The sequence below is a fragment of the Amia ocellicauda genome, chromosome 16 (assembly GCF_036373705.1).
Source record: "Amia ocellicauda isolate fAmiCal2 chromosome 16, fAmiCal2.hap1, whole genome shotgun sequence".
Lineage (NCBI taxonomy): Eukaryota > Metazoa > Chordata > Actinopteri > Amiiformes > Amiidae > Amia > Amia ocellicauda.
The window spans coordinates 6,307,274-6,326,218 of NC_089865.1; the positions used below are offsets into that span (position 1 = coordinate 6,307,274).

The 18,945-nt window shown below is 42.6% G+C and overlaps 1 protein-coding gene across 3 annotated transcripts; it reads left to right on the forward strand.

Moving 5' to 3' along the window:
* Nucleotides 1-287: 287 nt before the first annotated feature.
* rab3gap1 (RAB3 GTPase activating protein subunit 1) lies at nt 288-18,945 on the forward strand. Of its 3 annotated transcripts, XM_066687576.1 has the most exons (25): nt 288-382; nt 483-538; nt 946-1,021; nt 1,607-1,739; nt 1,963-2,041; nt 2,338-2,457; nt 3,279-3,444; nt 3,663-3,762; nt 3,868-3,949; nt 4,238-4,306; nt 4,575-4,648; nt 5,257-5,349; nt 5,823-5,992; nt 6,182-6,283; nt 6,367-6,539; nt 7,383-7,437; nt 7,759-8,154; nt 10,939-11,076; nt 12,560-12,787; nt 13,412-13,508; nt 13,589-13,692; nt 13,788-13,903; nt 15,546-15,648; nt 17,000-17,020; nt 17,919-18,945. In XM_066687576.1, the coding sequence occupies exons 1-25, from the start codon at nt 365-367 to the stop codon at nt 18,159-18,161; spliced, it is 3,012 nt and encodes a 1,003-aa protein (XP_066543673.1). In that variant the 5' UTR covers nt 288-364; the 3' UTR covers nt 18,162-18,945. The 3 variants fall into 3 exon arrangements, with proteins under 3 accessions (XP_066543673.1, XP_066543675.1, XP_066543676.1); XM_066687578.1 differs by lacking the exon at nt 17,000-17,020; XM_066687579.1 differs by lacking the exons at nt 288-382; nt 483-538 and adding an exon at nt 547-669.

Here is an 18,945-nt window from a genome sequence, read left to right on the forward strand (position 1 = left end):
TTGCTGTACAGGGTGGAGTGGAGAAAGAAGATAAAAACAATGCGCCACACATAATAATCTATTCATTTAGAGAAAAGCATGTGCTAGTAATGCACTAATATGTATGTTGCTAATAACGAACCATCACAGCCAAGATAATGGAAACGTACACACCTTTATAAACACTACGTCATCTTATTTGGCTTTAACAAACGCCACTTCCAATCTACCTCTCGGCGTGTCCGACGAAAATAACAAATCAGCGCCGTGCAATTATAATAATAAAGTGTCATTTGACGACGCTCCCTAACTAACACATGCGCCGAACGACAGGAAGGAGCTCCCACAATGCACCGGCGGTAGGAAAAACAAACAGGCACTCAAGATGGCGGCTGACAGCGACGTGAGTAATCGTGTCCCTCCAGTTGCGATGCAGATATGTCCACGTAGATGGGCTGGACGTGTGCTTTTGCTAACCGCAGCTCGCTTTACTTGTCTTGCAGCCCGAGTCCGAGGTGTTTGAGATCACAGACTTCACCACCGCGTCGGAGTGGGAGAGGTGGGTGGAGGAATAAAGCTGTCCTTTCTCCTCTCCTCTCCTCTCCTCCACTTCACTAACACATCATCGCCTCCCTGCCTCTCCTGGGACAGAGCTGACAAGAGCGACCACATGTGTTGTGTGTTTGAGTTGTAAGCTGGCTGATAAGATGCCATGATGGGGGAAATCGATTGTATTGGCTCACAACGTAGGGCAGAAAACTTTGTGTTAACTCATCATCCCACTGTAGAAACTCCCTGTCGCCGCAGAAAAAATGAATAAGAGTGACTAGACCCCCCAGTGCAATGCAGTTATAATACTGAGCAGCAGATCACTGTTGCTGGACCACGAATCAGCATGAATGTATGGATGCACAGCTGATGTGTGCCTGCTCATCCCTGTCCTTATTGCAGTGTCTTTGCCTTCAGGTTTGTTTCCAGGGTGGAGGAGGTGCTGAATGACTGGAAGCTTATTGGGGGCAATGTGGGCAAACCTCTGGAGAAGGTATCTTTGTGTTGCTAACAATCATATTTAATATAATCTGAGGGCTGTTTGCTATTCTTGACCCACTTGCTTAGTCTTTATTTTTAAGCTAAGTTTGCATATAGTTCAAAGTTCTCCATTTTAAAGTTGTTTTTTGTTTTATGTGTGTTAATATGCATTCAATTGCTGGTAATATATATATCCCCAACTTAAACTAAGCTGGGTATAAATCATGCAATACTGCTTGCATAGGAAAAAAACAAACAAAACATAATTACAAGTTCCTGCTGAGAGAGTAACGTCATACTTTAGACACGTCATGCCTGTTACCTTATTTTATTTGCAAAGATAGACATGGAGAGTTAATAGCACTGCCCACGCCTGCATTTGTGTGATGCTACTGCAGGGTTAAGACGCGTGCTTTTTTCTATTTTGGTCACATTTTCATGTCCTACAAAGTTAGTGTTCTGAGATTATATCATTAACATTTTAAACTGCTCTTTTGTAAAACGTGTATTGGGTGAAAAAATACTTTCAGATATGGCGTGACAATCTGTTGGCCTTCCAGGAATCAGCTGAAATGCTTTTTTTTTTTTTTCTCTCCAGGGGGAATATACGTCTGGCACCTGGGAAGAAAAGGTGGAGGAGATTTCCTTTGCTGATTTCAAATTCACAATAACGCACATCTATCTAAAACAGGAGTCGCCTGACAGAGAAGGAAGGGAAGAACCAGAGGAAGGTCTGAGTTTTTCCTACATTTCCGATTTAACATGAAGGATTGATACAATGTGCTTTTCTACTTTACCATTCCTGAGCAATCATTTATCTTATTTTTTTGTAACAGTAAACCTCCATAACTCTTTCTCCAAATGAACAGACTTTGTGATTATGTTTGTATTGTGGCTGTTTTGTTTTGAAGTGTCTGAAATGCTAGTTTTAGGTGACTTAATTTTTTTTTACAGATGTGTTCCCTGTGGCTATGCAAGATTTGCTGTGCATGAACAATGATTTCCCACCCCGGGCTCACTGTATAGTCCGATGGTGCGTACAGAGAGGCTGTGATTTTACGGCGGGGGGGGGGGGGGTTGATATAAAACACACTAAAGTAATTCCAGCACAAACTTTGCTCTATTCTGCATGATTGATAAAATACTTTAACTATTCTAGTGTTTTCTAGTGTGCTAAAGTGTAAAAACTGCAATTGTCTTAATTCTTCTGACTACTTAACTGATAATAGACAATGGCTCAACGTTTCACCTGCATGTTTTATTCTGTATTATGAAATACAAGAAAAAAATAATATCCATGTTTTAAAAACAATGTTTGTTTGTGTGCAGGTATGGTGTGCGAGAATTTGTTGTAATTTCTCCGGGAGCCAACTGCGATGCAGTTATCAGTGAATCAAAATGCAATCTGCTCTTGAGTTCCATATCAATATCCCTGGGAAACACGGGCTGGTAGGTTCATTTCTTTAAAACTGTTTTAAACTGTCATATTTTAACTGGATGTTTTAGTGATTGGATGTGTGGAAGAAAAACAATCTTCAATCAGGTTGGAGCGTTAGTTGCAATGCCTTTAATACACGCAGCGTGGAGAGGAACAGTGAATCAAGAAGATCCCAAAGTCGCTCTGCCTTCATTTAAAAGTCAGAGGCTTTTATACACAAAAAACAAAGATCTGGTTACAATCACAGTGTCATTACTATATTATCTTAGAGTTAGCTAAGCAGAATATATATCATTATAAGACAGAGTTCATAGGTCAACACATGGATTAGGGAGCAGGCACTTCAATCATACTGTTTGACATTGTCTGCAAGATTCTCATCGTAAATAACAAACAGAAAACAAGCTTCCTTCTGGCTTGACCTTATCTTTCTTAAGTATTAAGAGAGTAAAACAGGTATGAGAGAGAGAATTTCTAACTTTCCTTCCACAGATGTCCCCACTAGAAATAATGAAATTGGATTTTCCACATTCTGTACAGTTAATAAATCTGAACCTTTCACAGCGTCAGGTTGTTAATCCATCACAAGCAATTATCTCAAGTGGATAATATCATTAATGATATGTTAAGAAGCATGCACAAATATAAATCTGCAAACAGGCTGGCATCTGATTTATTTCCACTAGATGGAGTAGTTTATCTGAATTTTAGTCAGAAGTCACAGTGAAGACAACTGTGAAGGTCGTTTTAGCTGGAATGATATCAAATGCAATTTATTCTTGAGAGAACATCGCTGCTGACATTGACACTGCATTGTGTAAATCTCAATCAGCCAGGTGCCCGTGTTCGTTCAGATCCAGCAGAAGTGGAGGCGGATGTACATCGGTGAATGTCAGGGCCCGGGCGTTCGCACGGACTTTGAAATGGTTCACCTTCGAAAAGTGCCCAGCCAGTATAACCACCTGTCAGGATTGCTGGATATATTCAAATCAAAGATTGTAAGGATGATGTCATAGCTTTTACACGGAGGAGATTGTGCTGGTGTTTGTTTAAGTGTGTGTGTGTATGTGTGCTTGCATGTTTGTTTAAGCTTATTAAGTGACAGACTGATCCTCTCATTGAAAGCACGGAGATTAGTTGTTGAAAGCTTCAATTGAAACACAGTATACTGACACTAACTGGAATTACTGTTTCTTGTTTTTTTTTTTTTTTAAAGGGTTGCCCATTAACACCTTTGCCACCCATAAATATAGCAATCAGGTTTACATACATCCTTCAGGACTGGCAGCAGTATTCGTGGCCACAGCAGCCTCCAGGTGCGTGTCGATTGTGGCCTTAGTGTTATTATGGAAGATCATGTGACCTTTTCACAAAAAGCTGTCTCTTTAACTTTATGTTGCCCCTATGCTTATGCTTTCCAGACTTTGACGCCCTTCTAAGTGGAGAGGTCGGAGGTGTGGAGTTCGGGAAGTTGCCATTCGGAGCCTGTGAGGATCCTATTAGGTAGGAAAAAGATGGAGGGTAATAATAATGTCAAAAGTAGGCAAAATAATGAAGAGTGCACACTGTAGCCAGTACTAGACTATTCCTTTTCACGCCAATGTTAGTGCAAATGGCTTTCCTTGAAAGCATTCACCTCCCTTCCTTGTTTTGATTCCCTTTCAAATGTATTTATTTCCATCCATAGCTGGTGCTGAAGTGAATTATGTGTATGATGCAGGTGTTATGGTTTTAAATATTAATTCCTTTTGTGCTCAGCATTGTGCTCACTAGGTTTGTTGTTGTTGTCAGTGAACTTCACCTTGCTACCACATGGCCCCACCTGACCGAAGGCATCGTGGTTGACAATGATGTTTATTCGTAAGTACGGCTTCATTCGCTCTCAACTTAAAGTGTAAGTCTTCCCATAGGCTTCCTATAATTGAAACTCAAACATGCATGAGAAAAGCATCATCACTTCAACTGTCAAACATTTACAGTAACTTAAGAAAATACCATAAAGCTAAAAAATAATAAAGATGTGTTTTTGTATTTGATATTACACCCCATGAAAAAATTGCCTTAAGAGGCTCTTTGAGGGGACAACTGGTTTCTGTTGACATTTCTGGGTTTGTTTTAACTGTTTCAGTGATTTAGATCCTCTGCAAGCTCCTCACTGGTCTGTGAGAGTGAGAAAAGCAGACAATCCTCAGTGCTTATTGGGTAAGATACACCGTGATTTTATATTTACATTTTTAATTAATAACCTTTCCAATTATGCGTGGCTGTTTACCTTCAATCATTGATAAGGTTAAATATTTTACCTCCGCAACAGTGTTACCAAGAGATTCAATGCACATAGACGAAAGGAAAAACGAAATGAATAAATGCACAAAGATGAGTCAATAACCGATGAATGCAAAATAGTATGAATGCACTGTAGACCTGTGTTGGCATTGTGGCGCATCTGCCAAAGAAAATCCTTATTCTTCTACTGCCTAAGATTAAAAAAAGGTGTGTGTGGCTAGTTCTCCAGACAAAACTCAGAGAAAGTATCTCTCCGTGCCAAATCTGATTATTCTTTATGTTCCTAAATTGCAACACGTGGGAAGTGTTTGATGAAAAGGAATGTCACGGCTTGTTCAGAGAAGCCTCAGACAGCTAGAGGATTGTGTTTTTCGTGCCCTAATGTTTCAGTACTGCATATACTGTTTTACATTAGCCCTTTAAAATCATGAGTGATGAATCCTTGTCAGTCACCCTTGTTATTATGTAGGTTGTCTATACATATTCAATGTGTACGAATGCGGATGGATATTTCTGCCTTCCAGGGGACTTCCTCACGGAGTTCTTCAAGCTCTGCTGTCGAAAAGAGTCCACGGAGGAAATCCTCGGGAGATCCGGGGTGGAGGAAGAGGGTAAAGGTACGGTCTTAAAATGGGGATTGTAGTTATGTAAATCGTGTTTGTGTGCATGATGTGCGATACCTCGCAACATTGAAGGTTTAGGATCTGAGAGTGAGGCGTTGATTTAAAACGGAAAGGTCAGTATGGCCATCAACAAGTGTATTATTCAACGTTTCAGAATAAATTATCTAAATAAATTGTACATGTGAAGTGAAAGAACAGATGTGGTAAGATTGAATTTATAGCAGAGCACGTACTGAACCCCATCAGAAATATTGAAATCTCTCTGGGAAATGTCTTATTTATATGCCATCTTATTGTATGACTTTCCCACAGTAACTGATCTGCAGATTCTCCATGAATCTCTGGTTTCTTTGCATCCATTAGAGTCCCATTTATTTGCTTTGGCCTGTGTTGCAGGATTGCACTGTGTGGCATAGAGGTGGTATACAAGAGAGGCAGCCGCTGACTCTTTGGTGTTTTTCTTCCAGAGAATAGCGATATCACTCACGCGCTGTCCAAGCTGACGGAGCCCAGCACTGTTCCTATTCATAAACTCTCCGTGTCCAACATGGTTCACAGCGCCAGGAAACGGATACGCAGACATCGGCGGGTCGAAGAATCTCCTCTGAGCAATGACGTCCTCAATTTGATCTTATTAGTGAGTGTTGCCGCTTTCTCTCCCGTAGAGAGGAGTATGAAAGAGGCGTGTTTAAAGACCAGGCGTCTGAGTGTGGACTTTTAATATTTGAAGTTGAATGTAAATATTGTTCTTGACGCAATCAAAGGTAGAGAGGAAGTTTAAGTGGGGAAAGAGAAAGCGATGCATTAATTTATACTTCTTATTCAGTACCTCTTTCCAGATGCTGCTGAAAAGCCGTCAGACGGCAATGGTGCCAAGTCCACACCATCCAACGCAAACGGCAAGCCGGAGAAAGAATCGGAGGATTATGTACGTTGTAAAACATTTATTTAACTGAATTGCGCTGCTGTGTGTCGTAACTAAACAGATGTATCCGGTGTTTGTTTAATCAGAACTTGTACAACCAGTTCAAGTCCTCCCCAGCCGACAGCCTGACCTACAAACTCGCTCTCTGTCTCTGTATGGTGAACTTTTACCACGGAGGGGTAAAAGGAGTAGCTCACCTGTGGCAGGAGTTTGTGCTGGAAATGCGCTACCGATGGGAAAACAACTACCTTGTACCCGGGTAAGAATCCAACAGACACCACAAGGCAATGATCAACCCTATGCTCCTCTGTCTCCCGTCTGCAGAACCGGTCTCCTGAATACCTCCACTGTTTGTTTGTTGCTGTTTTTGTTTTTCCCCTGTCTGTCACACTTTGTTTATATCTCCCAGCATCATTTCCCTCTGATAGGCAGTGGAACGGAATGAGAAAAGAGTAAAATGCAGTCATTTCTCTGCAGACACATCAGTACAGCACGAGAAGGTATCTCCAGGGTGCATTCTATAAAATAACAAAAGAGCCCAACTAAATAATAACAACCAAAAAAACAACTAAAACTCAACCGACAATTCAGATTTAATCAAGTCTTCTCTCCCTCTCTCCCCTCAATTCCCTCGCACCGGCAGTGAGAAATACTATTTTCTTCCTGGCAATTAAGAATGATAAATGGCCTTTATAAAACTCACTGTGGTTGTTTCCCAGCTTTTGATTTATTGTGTAATCGTGTCCTGTGTTACTGTAATCCAGCTGCTGTAAACACCGCCGCTCTCACTGGGGTTATCCCCGCGAATCGGCGAGATTAATCCATCTCCATCTTCTTTCACATCCGTGGTCTCGCTGGCTCGCGCTGACAGCCGCTCCTGTAATGCAGTGTCTCGAGGGCTTGGAATAAGGCTGCCATCGCCTGGCAGTTTGATCCATTTCTGGTCTTAGGCACTTCACTTTTCCTAGATTTAATATTCTTCCGTTTCTGCACGTTCTTTTAAAATAACATCTGCAATATCCATCTCCAGGTCTTGGGTTGCATCTAATGATCTGTTGCTTATAAAACCACTCAGCTGCATCTGTATTTTCCTTCCCTGCAGACTCGCCAGTGGCCCCCCAGACTTAAGATGCTGCTTACTGCATCAGAAGCTCCAGGTGATTTTATACTTGCTCTCTATATATGCTCTGCTCATTTTCACAGACAACCTTCTGCACCGTCGTGGCACTAATTACATATCATTATAGCACAGATGGAATTGAGAATGCAGAAGAAAACATGCCTCCATCTGTCGGAAACATATTTGAGCAGTGTGTACCAGCTGATAATACAGCTTAATCAATATTTCCTTTTATTTAACCATTCCTAAGGAACGGTATGATTCCCGATTTATATGAACGTGCTGCTCATGTGTTGGAGATCTACAGCTATCGGGTCCCGAAACCCGGTGTGTGACTGTTTTGATGCGTCCCTCCTAGATGCTGAACTGCTGCATCGAGCGGAAGAAGGCCCGAGACGACGGCAGGCGTGGAGGCCCCTCGGACAGCTCGGGGGGAAGCGGCGCGAGGGAGAGGAAGGTGTCGGGCTGCGAGAATGGGCGGCCGGGGCAGGACGGCGTGGGGGCCGAGCCGCGGAGGGACAAGGCTGAAGCCTCGCAGGGCAAGTCCTGGGACTCCTGGAGCGACAGCGAGGACGAGTTCTTTGAGTGCCTCAGCGACACGGATGAGCTGAAGGAGAACGCGCAGGATGGCGAGAAGGGGGTGGGGAAGGAGGGCAAGGAGACACCGAGGGTCAAAGCCGAGGGCCGCCTGCACCCCCACGGCAAACTGCTGATACTGAACAGCCAGGAGCCGCTGTACATCCCCGTCACACAGGTGAGGGCCCCCCAGCTGGAATTTATGTTATTTATGTTTGTTGAAACCTAGATTGTTAGGATATTTCTCTCTGAAAATGACTTATGTATTTTAAACATACCGTTATGTGTTCATACATATTCTTTTATCTTGATAGCTGTACAGTACTGTGTAAAAGTTTTAGGCAGGTGTGAAAAAATGCTGTAAAGTTAGAATTCTTTCAAAAATAGACATGGTAATAGATTATACTTATCAATTAACTAAATGCAAAGTTAGTGAACAGAAGAAAAATCTAAATCAAATCCAAATTTGCTGTGACCACCCTTTGCCTTCAAAACAGCATCAATTATTACACTTGCACAAAGTCAAGGATTTTGTAGGAATATAGTCGGGTGGCTGATTAAACAATTATACCAAACAGGTGCTGATGATCATCAATTCAATATGTAGGTTGAATCACAACAATTAACTGAAACAGAAACAGCTGTGTAGGAGGAATACAACTGTGTGAGGAACAGCCAAACTCAGCTAACAAGGTGAGGTTGCTGAAGACAGTTTATGGTCAAAAGTCGCACAGCAACAAGACACAAGGTAGTTATACAAGCAAGCAAGATCTCTCCCAGGCAAACATTTCAAGGCAGACAGGGGTTTCCAGATGTGCTGTCCAAGCTCTTTTGAAGAAGCACAAAGAAACGGGCAACGTTGAGGACCGTAGATGCAGTGGTTAGCCAAGGAAACTTACTGCAGCAGATGAAAGACACATCATGGTTACTTCCCTTCGCAATTGGAAGATGTCCAGCAGTGCCATCAGCTCAGAATTGGCAGAAAACAGTGGGACCCTGGTACACCCATCTACTGTCCGGAGACGTCTGGTCAGAAGTGGCCTTCATGGAAGACTTGTGGCCAAAAGCCATACCTCCGACGTGGCAACAAGGCCAAGCGACTCAACTATGCATGAAAACACAGGAACTGGGGGGCAGAAAAATGGCAGCAGGTGCTCTGGACTGATAAGTCAAAATGTTAAATATTTGGCTGTAGCAGAATGCAGTTTGTTCTCCGAAAGGCTGGAGAGCGGTACACGAATGAGTGTCTGCAGGTAACAGTGAAGCATGGTGGAGGTTCCTTGCAAGTTTGGGGCTGCATTTCTGCAAATGGAGTTGGGGATTTGGTCAGAATTAATGGTCTTCTCAATACTGAGATGTACAGCCAGATACTTATCTATCATGCAATACCATCAGGGAGGCATCTGATTGGCCCCAAATTTATTCTGCAGCATGACAACGAACCTAAACATTAAGAACCATCTTCAGCGTAAAGAACAAGGAGTCCTGGAAGTGATGGTATGGCCCCCACAGAGCCCTGATCTCAACATCATCGAGTCTGTCTGGGATTACATGAAGAGAGAGAAGCAACTGAGGTGCCTAAATCCACAGAAGAACTGTGGTTAGTTCTCCAAGATGTTTGGGCCAACCTACCTGCCGAGTTCCTTCAAAAACTGTGTGCAAGTGAACCTAGAAGAACTGATGCTGTTTTGAAGGCAAAGGGTGGTCACAACAAATATGGATTTCATGTAGATTTTCGTTCTGTTCACTCACTTTGCATTTAGTTAATTGGCCGCCTGCTCTTCCTCGGTGTGCAAGATGTCCGGGGAAGGATGAATTGGTGCCGGATACAGAGCCAGACAGCTCAGGCACCATTGAATAAAGCTATTTTTAGAAAGACATTCCAATTTGAATTTGTTTTTAAGAACACCATCACGATTTTCGTTCTGTTCACTCACTTTGCATTTAGTTAATTGAAAAATATAACCTACTAACATGTCTATTTTTGAAAGCATTTTTACTTTACAGCATTTTTTCACACCTGCCTAAAACTTTTGCACAATACTGTATATCATTACAAAAAATCTATAGTATATTTCTTTTTTTTGTATGTGCAACGCATGAAATGGATATTATATATTCAAAGCATTCACACTTCATTTATAATCAGATAGCCAGGCCTAGATTCTCACCTTCTCTCACATTAATTAGTCTAAATGGTAACAACATGTTACTCACGGTAAAGGCCTGTCCTATTTTTACTCTCTCAAGAGCTCTGGTAATGGTCCTTCTGGCTTAGCTCTTTTTTTTTTAAATTTCCTCCCCACTACAATTATAACGTACTTAGGTCTGAAATTGATGTTGTCTACTGCATACTCCAACTCAAATGTCAGACACTCGGTTCTCCTGTGGAGCAGAAACCGAGGCAAGATATTTTGCAACGAATAATACTGTCAGTATTTGTGTGCTTAGAATCTTTTTCTGAAAAGTTTCTATTCTTCAGCTGCTTGGGATTTTATGGGTCTGTTTTCTCTGTATTAAGCTCAGGCTTTTCTTCTTCACTGTGTTTTATTGTATATTGGGGACTCTTGTTTCTTTGTTCTGTTTATCCACAGTCTCTGAAGTGGTCCAGATATAGATCAGCTTGCGGACCAGGCGGCTGTGTGGTAGAACAAAGGCGCAGGATGTTCATTAAGGCCTTCGGGGTGGCTGAGGTGTTGGGGCTGTTCTTGTGCTGACAGAGTAATAAAGTTCAGGCGCTGTCAATCTCGGTAGTAGAGCCAGTCCTGTGGACGCCGAGCAGGTGATGTTTCTCCTGGATTTCATTAGAAATTATGAACTCGGGAGATCGAAGGGGCCAGTTTAAGTGTCAGCCCTTTTCATTCGCTTTGACATCTTCTTCCCGGGGAAAAAAAAAAACCCGGAGCCATCAAATCCCACTGTAGCAGCTTAATTACAAAGTCTGACCTTTCTGTCTCTGCAGGAGCCCGCGCCCATGACAGAAGATTTGCTCGAAGAACAGTCAGAGGTGTTGGCCAAATTAGGGACATCAGCCGAAGGTGCGCATCTGAGAGCGCGAATGCAGAGTGCCTGCCTGCTCTCTGACATGGAGTCATTCAAGGTATGAAATTGCCAGTGGCCAAAGCGCTAATCATTATGCTAACGAACGCCAGGCTGTTCATTAGAGCGCCCGTTTCATAATCAAATTATTCCGTCATGTTTTGATGCCTTTAAAGACTCTGTCCATCAAAGAGTTTTTTTTTTTCTTGAGTTTATTCCTCGCAGTGTATATGTACTTGAAGAGAAAGTAGAAGTAGTGAAAGTCATGGGGAAGAGTGAATGGAAGAGCATGGATTTTAGAACTCAAGTTCATTAATGTTCTAGATTTCATGTCCTACACTTTCAGTAGGATGGATGGCGATCCTTCAATTATTATTATTGTTGTCTTGTGGCTGACACCGTTCTCCAAGGTGACTCTTATGCAAGAAGAATTGCTTTAGGGCTGTAGAAAATGCAAAATGCACGGCAGGATTACAGGATACAATACAATTAAAATTCACAACTGCATATGAGTGTTTGGCAATATATATTAATAAAATCTACTACTACTTTGGCATACCAAGGAGAACAAGGGAGTATCATCGACCGTGTGAACTGTTATACAGAGATACTTGCACAGAGGACACTGAGTACAGATGGAATTATGTAAGGAATACTTGCGCATATATATATATATATATATATATATATATATATATATATATATATATATATATATATATATATATATATATATATAATGACCAAATTTAGAGATACTGAATTCCTATTTGTGACATTTCAATAACTGCCAGTCTTAATGGAAATTAGGCAGGCAGGTATACAGTAAATACCCCTTTAGCTTAATATCATCTCTAAATTTAGCTAGAGACACATAATTGTGCTTACCGAGGCATAATCTGGCATTTGCTTTTTAATTATCAGCTCCCTTGAGGCTGATAGCCGAGTTTTAATATGATAAATTGTGTGACTTAAGAACATGACAGATCCCCTTCCCCCAGCGCGGCGTAGCGTCGACACACTCTTGTGTAAAACGCAGCCCTGTGTCGCCGAAAACAGCGGTGCTGAGCAGCCGGCGGCAGCGGGAGGGCGGCCGCCTGCTCTTCCTCGGTGTGCAAGATGTCCGGGGAAGGATGAATTGGTGCCGGATACAGAGCCAGACAGCTCAGGCACCATTGAATAAAGCTATTTTTAGAAAGAAATTCCAATTTGAAGAACACCATCACGCTTAGTTTTTATTTAGCTTATTATCAGCTTGTATTATATATGATTGTTTTATAAAAAGACAACTTCAAATGCAGCAGCCTTTGTTGGTTGCCTCGTTTAGCAGAGAACATTGTGGTGTAACATTTTAGTTGGTTAATGTTTTTTTTTTCCCCCACAAGGACTGGTATTGCATGACTGTTTCATAATCCCTGTACGTACATTGAGTTGCTCATATTTAGAGCGATGGCTGTCATTCCTGCACCAGTCAAAAGATACGGGGACAGCCTGCCAATTGGGGAAGGGGATGCTTCTGAGCTGCTTCGTTTCCATCCTAATAGGCGGCTAACCCCGGCTGCTCTCTGGAAGACTTCGTCAGGTGGTATTCCCCCCGGGACTATGTGGAGGAGGAGGTGGCTGATGAGAACGGAGAGAAAGTTGTCAAGGGAGAGCTGAGCGCCAGGATGAAAATCCCTGGGAACATGTGGGTAGAGGCCTGGGAGACGGCCAAGCCGACCCCGGCGCGCAGGCAGAGGAGGCTGTTCGACGACACCAAGGAGGCTGAGAAGGTAGACGGCTGGTGGTGCGCTAATCATGTGCGAGAAGGGAACCGCAGAGAGGCTGGCGCTGCTCCCATTAGACCGCGCCCAATAGAAACGCACTGAAGTGAGCAGGAAAGGCAGTTTATTACTCGGACTTCTGTACTTCTTTAAAGCACGGCTTGATTTATTTTTCCTCTCTCTCCGAGATGGAACAGGGGGCACTAGTTGTTGCTGATGTTAGCTTAAGCAGTCATGAACAGGGAGGAAAGTAGGTCAGAGTCCCGGGCTGCGTGCTGTGAGGAATCTCTAACGATGTTCATGTTGCTGAAGATCGCGTGCGCTTCGAAGGTTGTTAGTCACTGTGACCTTCGCACGTCATCTGTTTGGTGCAATACTGGGTTTGGGACTGCAATGGGAATACAGCTGCTAATGTAGGAGTACTTTTTATGGAGACACGTTGGAAAGGCAAAGGCAGGTCAAACTGTACAGGAAGGAGAAATGTCCTACATTTAATAGTTGTAAATATATAGCTGATCACTAGCAAGCTGTAAAAGTGACTCATCTGGCCAAATACATGTACAGTGGTGATATATTTGTGTGCCCCATCATTAAATATCCACCCACTTGTCTGTACAATTGAATTTTCATTAGGTCCTGCATTATCTAGCTGTGCAAAAACCTGCTGACCTCACTAGACATCTGCTGTCCTGCCTCATCCATGCAGCTATCCTCAAGGTGAAAGAGGAAGGTAAGCACTGCCTTTCACTGGAGACTTCGTTATGATCATTAGTAAGTAAACCGTGCCGAATACTATCTATACCTTGGCAGAATCGGCAGAAGATATCCCCTCTGTGAGGAAGGCCATTCAGCAGACCGTCTCTCACGCCAGCAAGCTCCTGCGCTACCCGAGCCAAGACTACAAGAAGTTAGAGGTACACGAACGTCATTAGTCATCGTCCCCTTTTTGAAAACCCGAACGCCACAGCTGTGCGGGATCAAACCCGTTGTGTCTTTGTGTGCATCGCAGGAAATCATTAATCAGCTCATGGCGGTGGAGGCCATCATCGCCCGCGCGCGATCCCTGAAAGCCAAGTTCGGGATCGGCAAGTGTGAGCGAGCCGAGGACCGGGACGACCTGGAGAGGTAAAGAGACGTTATCTTTTATCCCTATTGGCTCTCAGAGAGGAAGAGGTGCCATCACTCTTGTACAACAGTCTTCTGCTTCATGATTTCTCCTGTCGACATGTGACACTGCGTTCCCTCATGCTCATTTCCAGTTTCCTCGCCTTTCTAGTGCCCCTGCTTAGATCTGGCGACATTTCTATCGTTCAGGCTCGACTATGAAGCTGCCGGCTCACCTTTCTCTCTCATTGATTTTCTGAGTGACACATCGCATTCCCTTCAATAATTGGAATTAATCCAGATTCGCGGGCGACATTTCCATATCCCCGGCTGTGAACTAGTAACGCCTTCTGGTGTTTACACTGCTCTTCTCCGTTATTATTAAGAGCACAGTTCTTTTTGAAAGAGAAGGAAAAAAAAAAAAAAAGAAATGTTAATCAAATCAAAAAAGTAATTTCATTCAGCGCCGGTCTTTATTTGGTTCCCAGAGGGATGCAGCGGTGCACTTTTGCTGCCGTCCCTTCAATAAAACCCAGTTCCCCCGCATTATTAAAGATTTTTTTTTTCCCTCCTCCCTTTAATAATGGTGTGGAGAGCCGTACAGAGGGAGTCATGGAGAGACGGCTTGCCGGGAGTGGGTAACATCTGACGGGGGACAAGGGGGTCATGTCACAAAGTTTCCTGTGAGATGTTCATTATTTAAAGGTTGTTTTAGTTCAGACGAGGATCAGCCTTATTAAAGAGTTGCATTTAACCTGTTAAATTCACCGAATCAACCGTTTCTGCTACAGCGGACATTTGGAAAACATTCGCTAGGATTGTGAAGGAGTAGTCAATGTTCAGAATACTGACGTTTTATATTGCAGCGGAAAGCTCCTTGATTCTGATATAAGTGGGGGTGCTTTTCTTTTCTTCTTTTTTTTAACATAATTAGCTTGAATATGTAAAATAGCGAGTTTGCTGTGGGTGAGATGTTGCCTATACTGTTCAACTGTGTGTGATGAATGGCTCATTAATAATGCATTAGCCGAGATGTTTGGCTTGTCTCCGATATAATTGTTAATCCTGTATGATCATGTTATTGCTTCCTCCCACAGTAACTCGGATCTCATTTATGTGATGTTTGCCGGTTGATTAAAAAGAACCGAAACCAACTAATCTATAATTAATGTCTAATACTTTGCTTGCATACAGCTGATGCAGCACAAAATACAGAGAGGTTTAATTTCTCGACACACGAGAGATTGTCGTGAGGGAAGTGGTGACGCGGGGCCGGGTTAGTGCTCAAACCCCACGCGTTGAGATGCACGGCTCTGACTGGGACTTAATACACCTCCAACTGTCAATTAGAGTTGAATGCATTGAAAACAAATTTGCTCAGAAGTGCTTTGAAGTGATACACACTAAAATGTCTTTCCTCTTTTCAAGCCTGAATATTGCTTTAGGGCGGTAACAGGCAGCTTGTCCCAGTAGGAGCAGGCGAGGGGAGTTTATTTGAAATGTCACTTCAGCTAATAACGCTGTCAGACGTTGCTGGGTTTGAGCGCCGCACCGAGGGCCCGGCCAAGGGTCCGGGTGGCAGGCTCGAAGGGGCTTGTCAGTCAGGGGGACGATTTGATCAAGCGCTGACCGTCTCTCTCCTCTCGCTGCTGCCCGGCGCCAGGTTCGTGAGCTCTCTGCTGGAGGAGCCCGAGGTGTCGGTGATCGGAGCAGGAAGGGGGCCGGCCGGAAGCATTATCCACAAATTGTTCGTGAACGCGCAGAGGGTAAATGCATCTTTTTATTCCTGTATATATGCAGAATGGCTTCTCTTTCGCAGCATCTCTTCTGCTTCAGTGATTTGTCTTCTGTCGGTGGTGAGCGGTCAAGGCTGTCTGTGCACACAGGTTTGAAGGTGATGGCGTTCTAGTTTCTTTCTCTAGTTTTTTTTTTTATTATTTCCCCTCTGTAGGAACACTACGCACTTTCTGAAACTGCATCATTCATGAGGTACAGGGTCTTTCAAAAATTAAGCTCAATTTTTATTTAATATATTTACCTACATCGTTGTGTTTGGTGTCTCTGCACTCAGCCGTCTTGGGCGAGTGGAAGCCATGGTGCGAGATGTTTTCTATATGGGCGTTAAGATGTCTCGATTCAGTTCTCGTGTGGGTGGTTTCTGTGAACAGCATCCTTATGGAAAACCCCATGAGAAGGAGTCACAGGTTCAGATCTGGAGTCCGGTAACCAGGACCATCTATACATAAAACATGCAGGAACTCGATTAGACGAAACCTGGCCCTGAAAGTGCTCAAGCTGTTGTGTTGTCCGTCTTGCTCAGCACTGAAGTTGCCACTAGGGGCAGCACATTTTCACAAGCTCCTGTGTGCTGCGACACCAAACACTAATGTGTGTCATGTGTTTCAGTGAATGTATACAATTAAAAAAGAAATGTCTTTTTAGAGAGACTGCACTCCTTCCTGAGTGATATCTTATAGCTGATCATTCCTTAATAAATAAATGTGTCCAGATACCTCACCCCATAAAATAATCGTTGTACTGTTACTTTCACTTTGGCTATTCCTTAAACTCTAATCATAGATGCAATGTTTCCAGTTTTAAATGTGGGGGGAACTAGTAAAGATCCCAACATAACACAAGAGAACAGTTTAGATCTTCATTAAGCTGAATTAATTCCAATTCAGAATGGAATTGTTGTATTTTTGTTTTTATAAAACCTTAATAGTGAAAAAAATAGGTCTTTACCATGTTTTAATTAAACCCAGCAACACTTTAGAATTGTCTGCTGAAGGATATAATCTTACCATAAACTGCTTAAGTTATTCATTAAATAATTGAAATAAAATATTTAAATTGGATTTAATTTTTTTATATGAATAAAAAATGATAAATATCTGGGGGGAAAAAAACCACACGTCCGTGTTTAAGTCTGCGTATCTCCCCCATGTGTGAATACATGACCTCATGTATTTTGTAACAGTAAATCATTTTTTTCTAGCTTTCTGATCTCTTTCTAACCCTTTCGAATCACCTTTGACTTCTCTTTGGTTCTTTCTTTCTTTTTCTTTCACCCTCTTGTTTCTCTCCTAATGCTGCTTCTCTCTCACTCCTTTCAAGTTGGCCGAGTCTTCTGACGAGGTAACAACCAGCCTTCCTCCCTCCTCACCTCCACACCCCGTGTGCCGCGAACACGCGCCGCAAGGTTTCAGTGGATTAGAGTGGTTTCGCGCTGTAATTGCCAAGCTGGACAAGGGCGATTTTAAAAAGAGAGAGAGTTAACAGGCTGTTGTAGAGTGAGGCTGGTGTTGGAGAGATTTTTATTTTAATAACCCCTCACCCCCCCTGCGATTCTTCGCTCTTTATTAATTTTATTTATCAGTCTGTGATGTTTATCCATGTGTTCAGTGTTGGGTTTCTTGCCTGTGGGCGTACAAAATTATACTTTAAAATGTTTTGGGCGAGGGAAAGCAATGTAATTGGTTTACTTTTGGAATGCATTTGTCACTTTTTACTAAATTATTTCGGAGGTATATTTTCTAATAAAACGGTCTGCTAAGTGGCTTGATTTAAGCACCTTCGAATCCCAAATGCAGTTCTACATATTTAGGGTATTTACATCTGTATGCATCATCCAAACCTCACTCATTAATGCAAATCATCCTGCAGTACGGTGGTGCAGCAGTGCCAGGGCTTCAGTTTTTCAGTTTCCCCCCCCCCATGTTAAATTGCTTCTGTGGATGATGTTTGTAATGGACCCTCACACCTAGAATAGATGTGTGTGTGTGTGTGTGTGTGTGTGTGTATATATATTTATATATCCAAGACATAGACTAGAATTAAATTAAATTAAAATTAGACTGCTTGAGTTGACGTCTTGCTCCTAGTTCACCATTGTCAAGTTTTCAATTGCTTGTTGAGAGTTAAAAACAATTGGATACCCTGCTGCGGTGAGGGATTTTTAATTTTGTTTCCACCTTTCCTACTGCTCAGGACACGCAGCGTCGGCCGTCCCTTCACATGCTCTCTCCTTTTTAAGGTTTCTGTAATGCCGCCCCTGGAAGAGGATTCTGGGAAGCCGAACTCCGCGGAGGACAGGAAGCAGAGCGCGGGCGCTGCCTCGGACTTCCCCCCGCCCGCTGGCCGCGAGATCCTGCTACGCACTCTGGTCCCGCGGCCCGCACCCTACTCCAAGGCCCTGCCCCAGCGCCTCTTCTGTGTCCTGATGAGGGAGGACTTCAGGCTGGCGGGGGCGTTCTCCTCAGACACGTCCTTCTTCTGATTTTTGATTTTCGGGGAGGTGGAGGGACAGTAGGGGAAACGGGGAACCCATTGAATCAAAACCATCAAACCAACCCCGAAGACCCAGTTTAGATTTGATGTGGCTCAAAACTCCTAAACATGTAAGTAGAGAGAGAAGCGATGTTCATTGTATCATCTGTGAGGCGTTACCAGTATAGCAGTTACAGTTATGACTCTAAACGTTGTGTATAATAACTAACAAGTTATATTTTAAGATATAAATCACGTTATTTTTGAGCCACTTGAAACTTGTCTGTGATGTTTGTGGCTTTCTATCTCTTGTTTCTTTTTCGTTCAGGTATGTGGAAATGCCAGAAACAGTATAGGCCTATTTTTTCCAGTAACTTTTACAGTGGTCCACAGGTGCATGCTTTCATGAAATTATGGCAATTTATTTTAAATAAATATACCCACGGTGGAAAGTGCAATTTCAGAGATTATATTGTAAAAATGTAGCGCCAAATCTAGCTATTCAAGTGAGGAAAGTGGCATGATTAATGTTATTAGTACAGTTTATATGATTAATAATGTAAAGTGCTATTAATGGTTAAATTACTTAATTCTATTTAACAACCCTTTGGAAAGTCTTTTTTTAACGCATCTTGTCTGTATAAGTGTTGACAAGGTGAATTATAATTTTGGAAATGGACAAAGTTGGTGATTGTCAAAAAAAGAAGTGTATTGGTCATTAATGTTTGACAACTGAGTGTTTAGTCCTGTCAAATGGGTATTAAAAATTACTTTTAAAGGGGAAATCAAAGGTA

Excerpts from the sequence above, each read along its gene's own strand:
- rab3gap1 (XM_066687576.1), top strand. Across the intron at positions 1,022-1,606 it reads TGGGCAAACCTCTGGAGAAG|GGGGAATATACGTCTGGCAC; the intron begins GTATCTTTGTGT and ends TTTTCTCTCCAG. Across the intron at positions 2,042-2,337 it reads GCTCACTGTATAGTCCGATG|GTATGGTGTGCGAGAATTTG; the intron begins GTGCGTACAGAG and ends GTTTGTGTGCAG.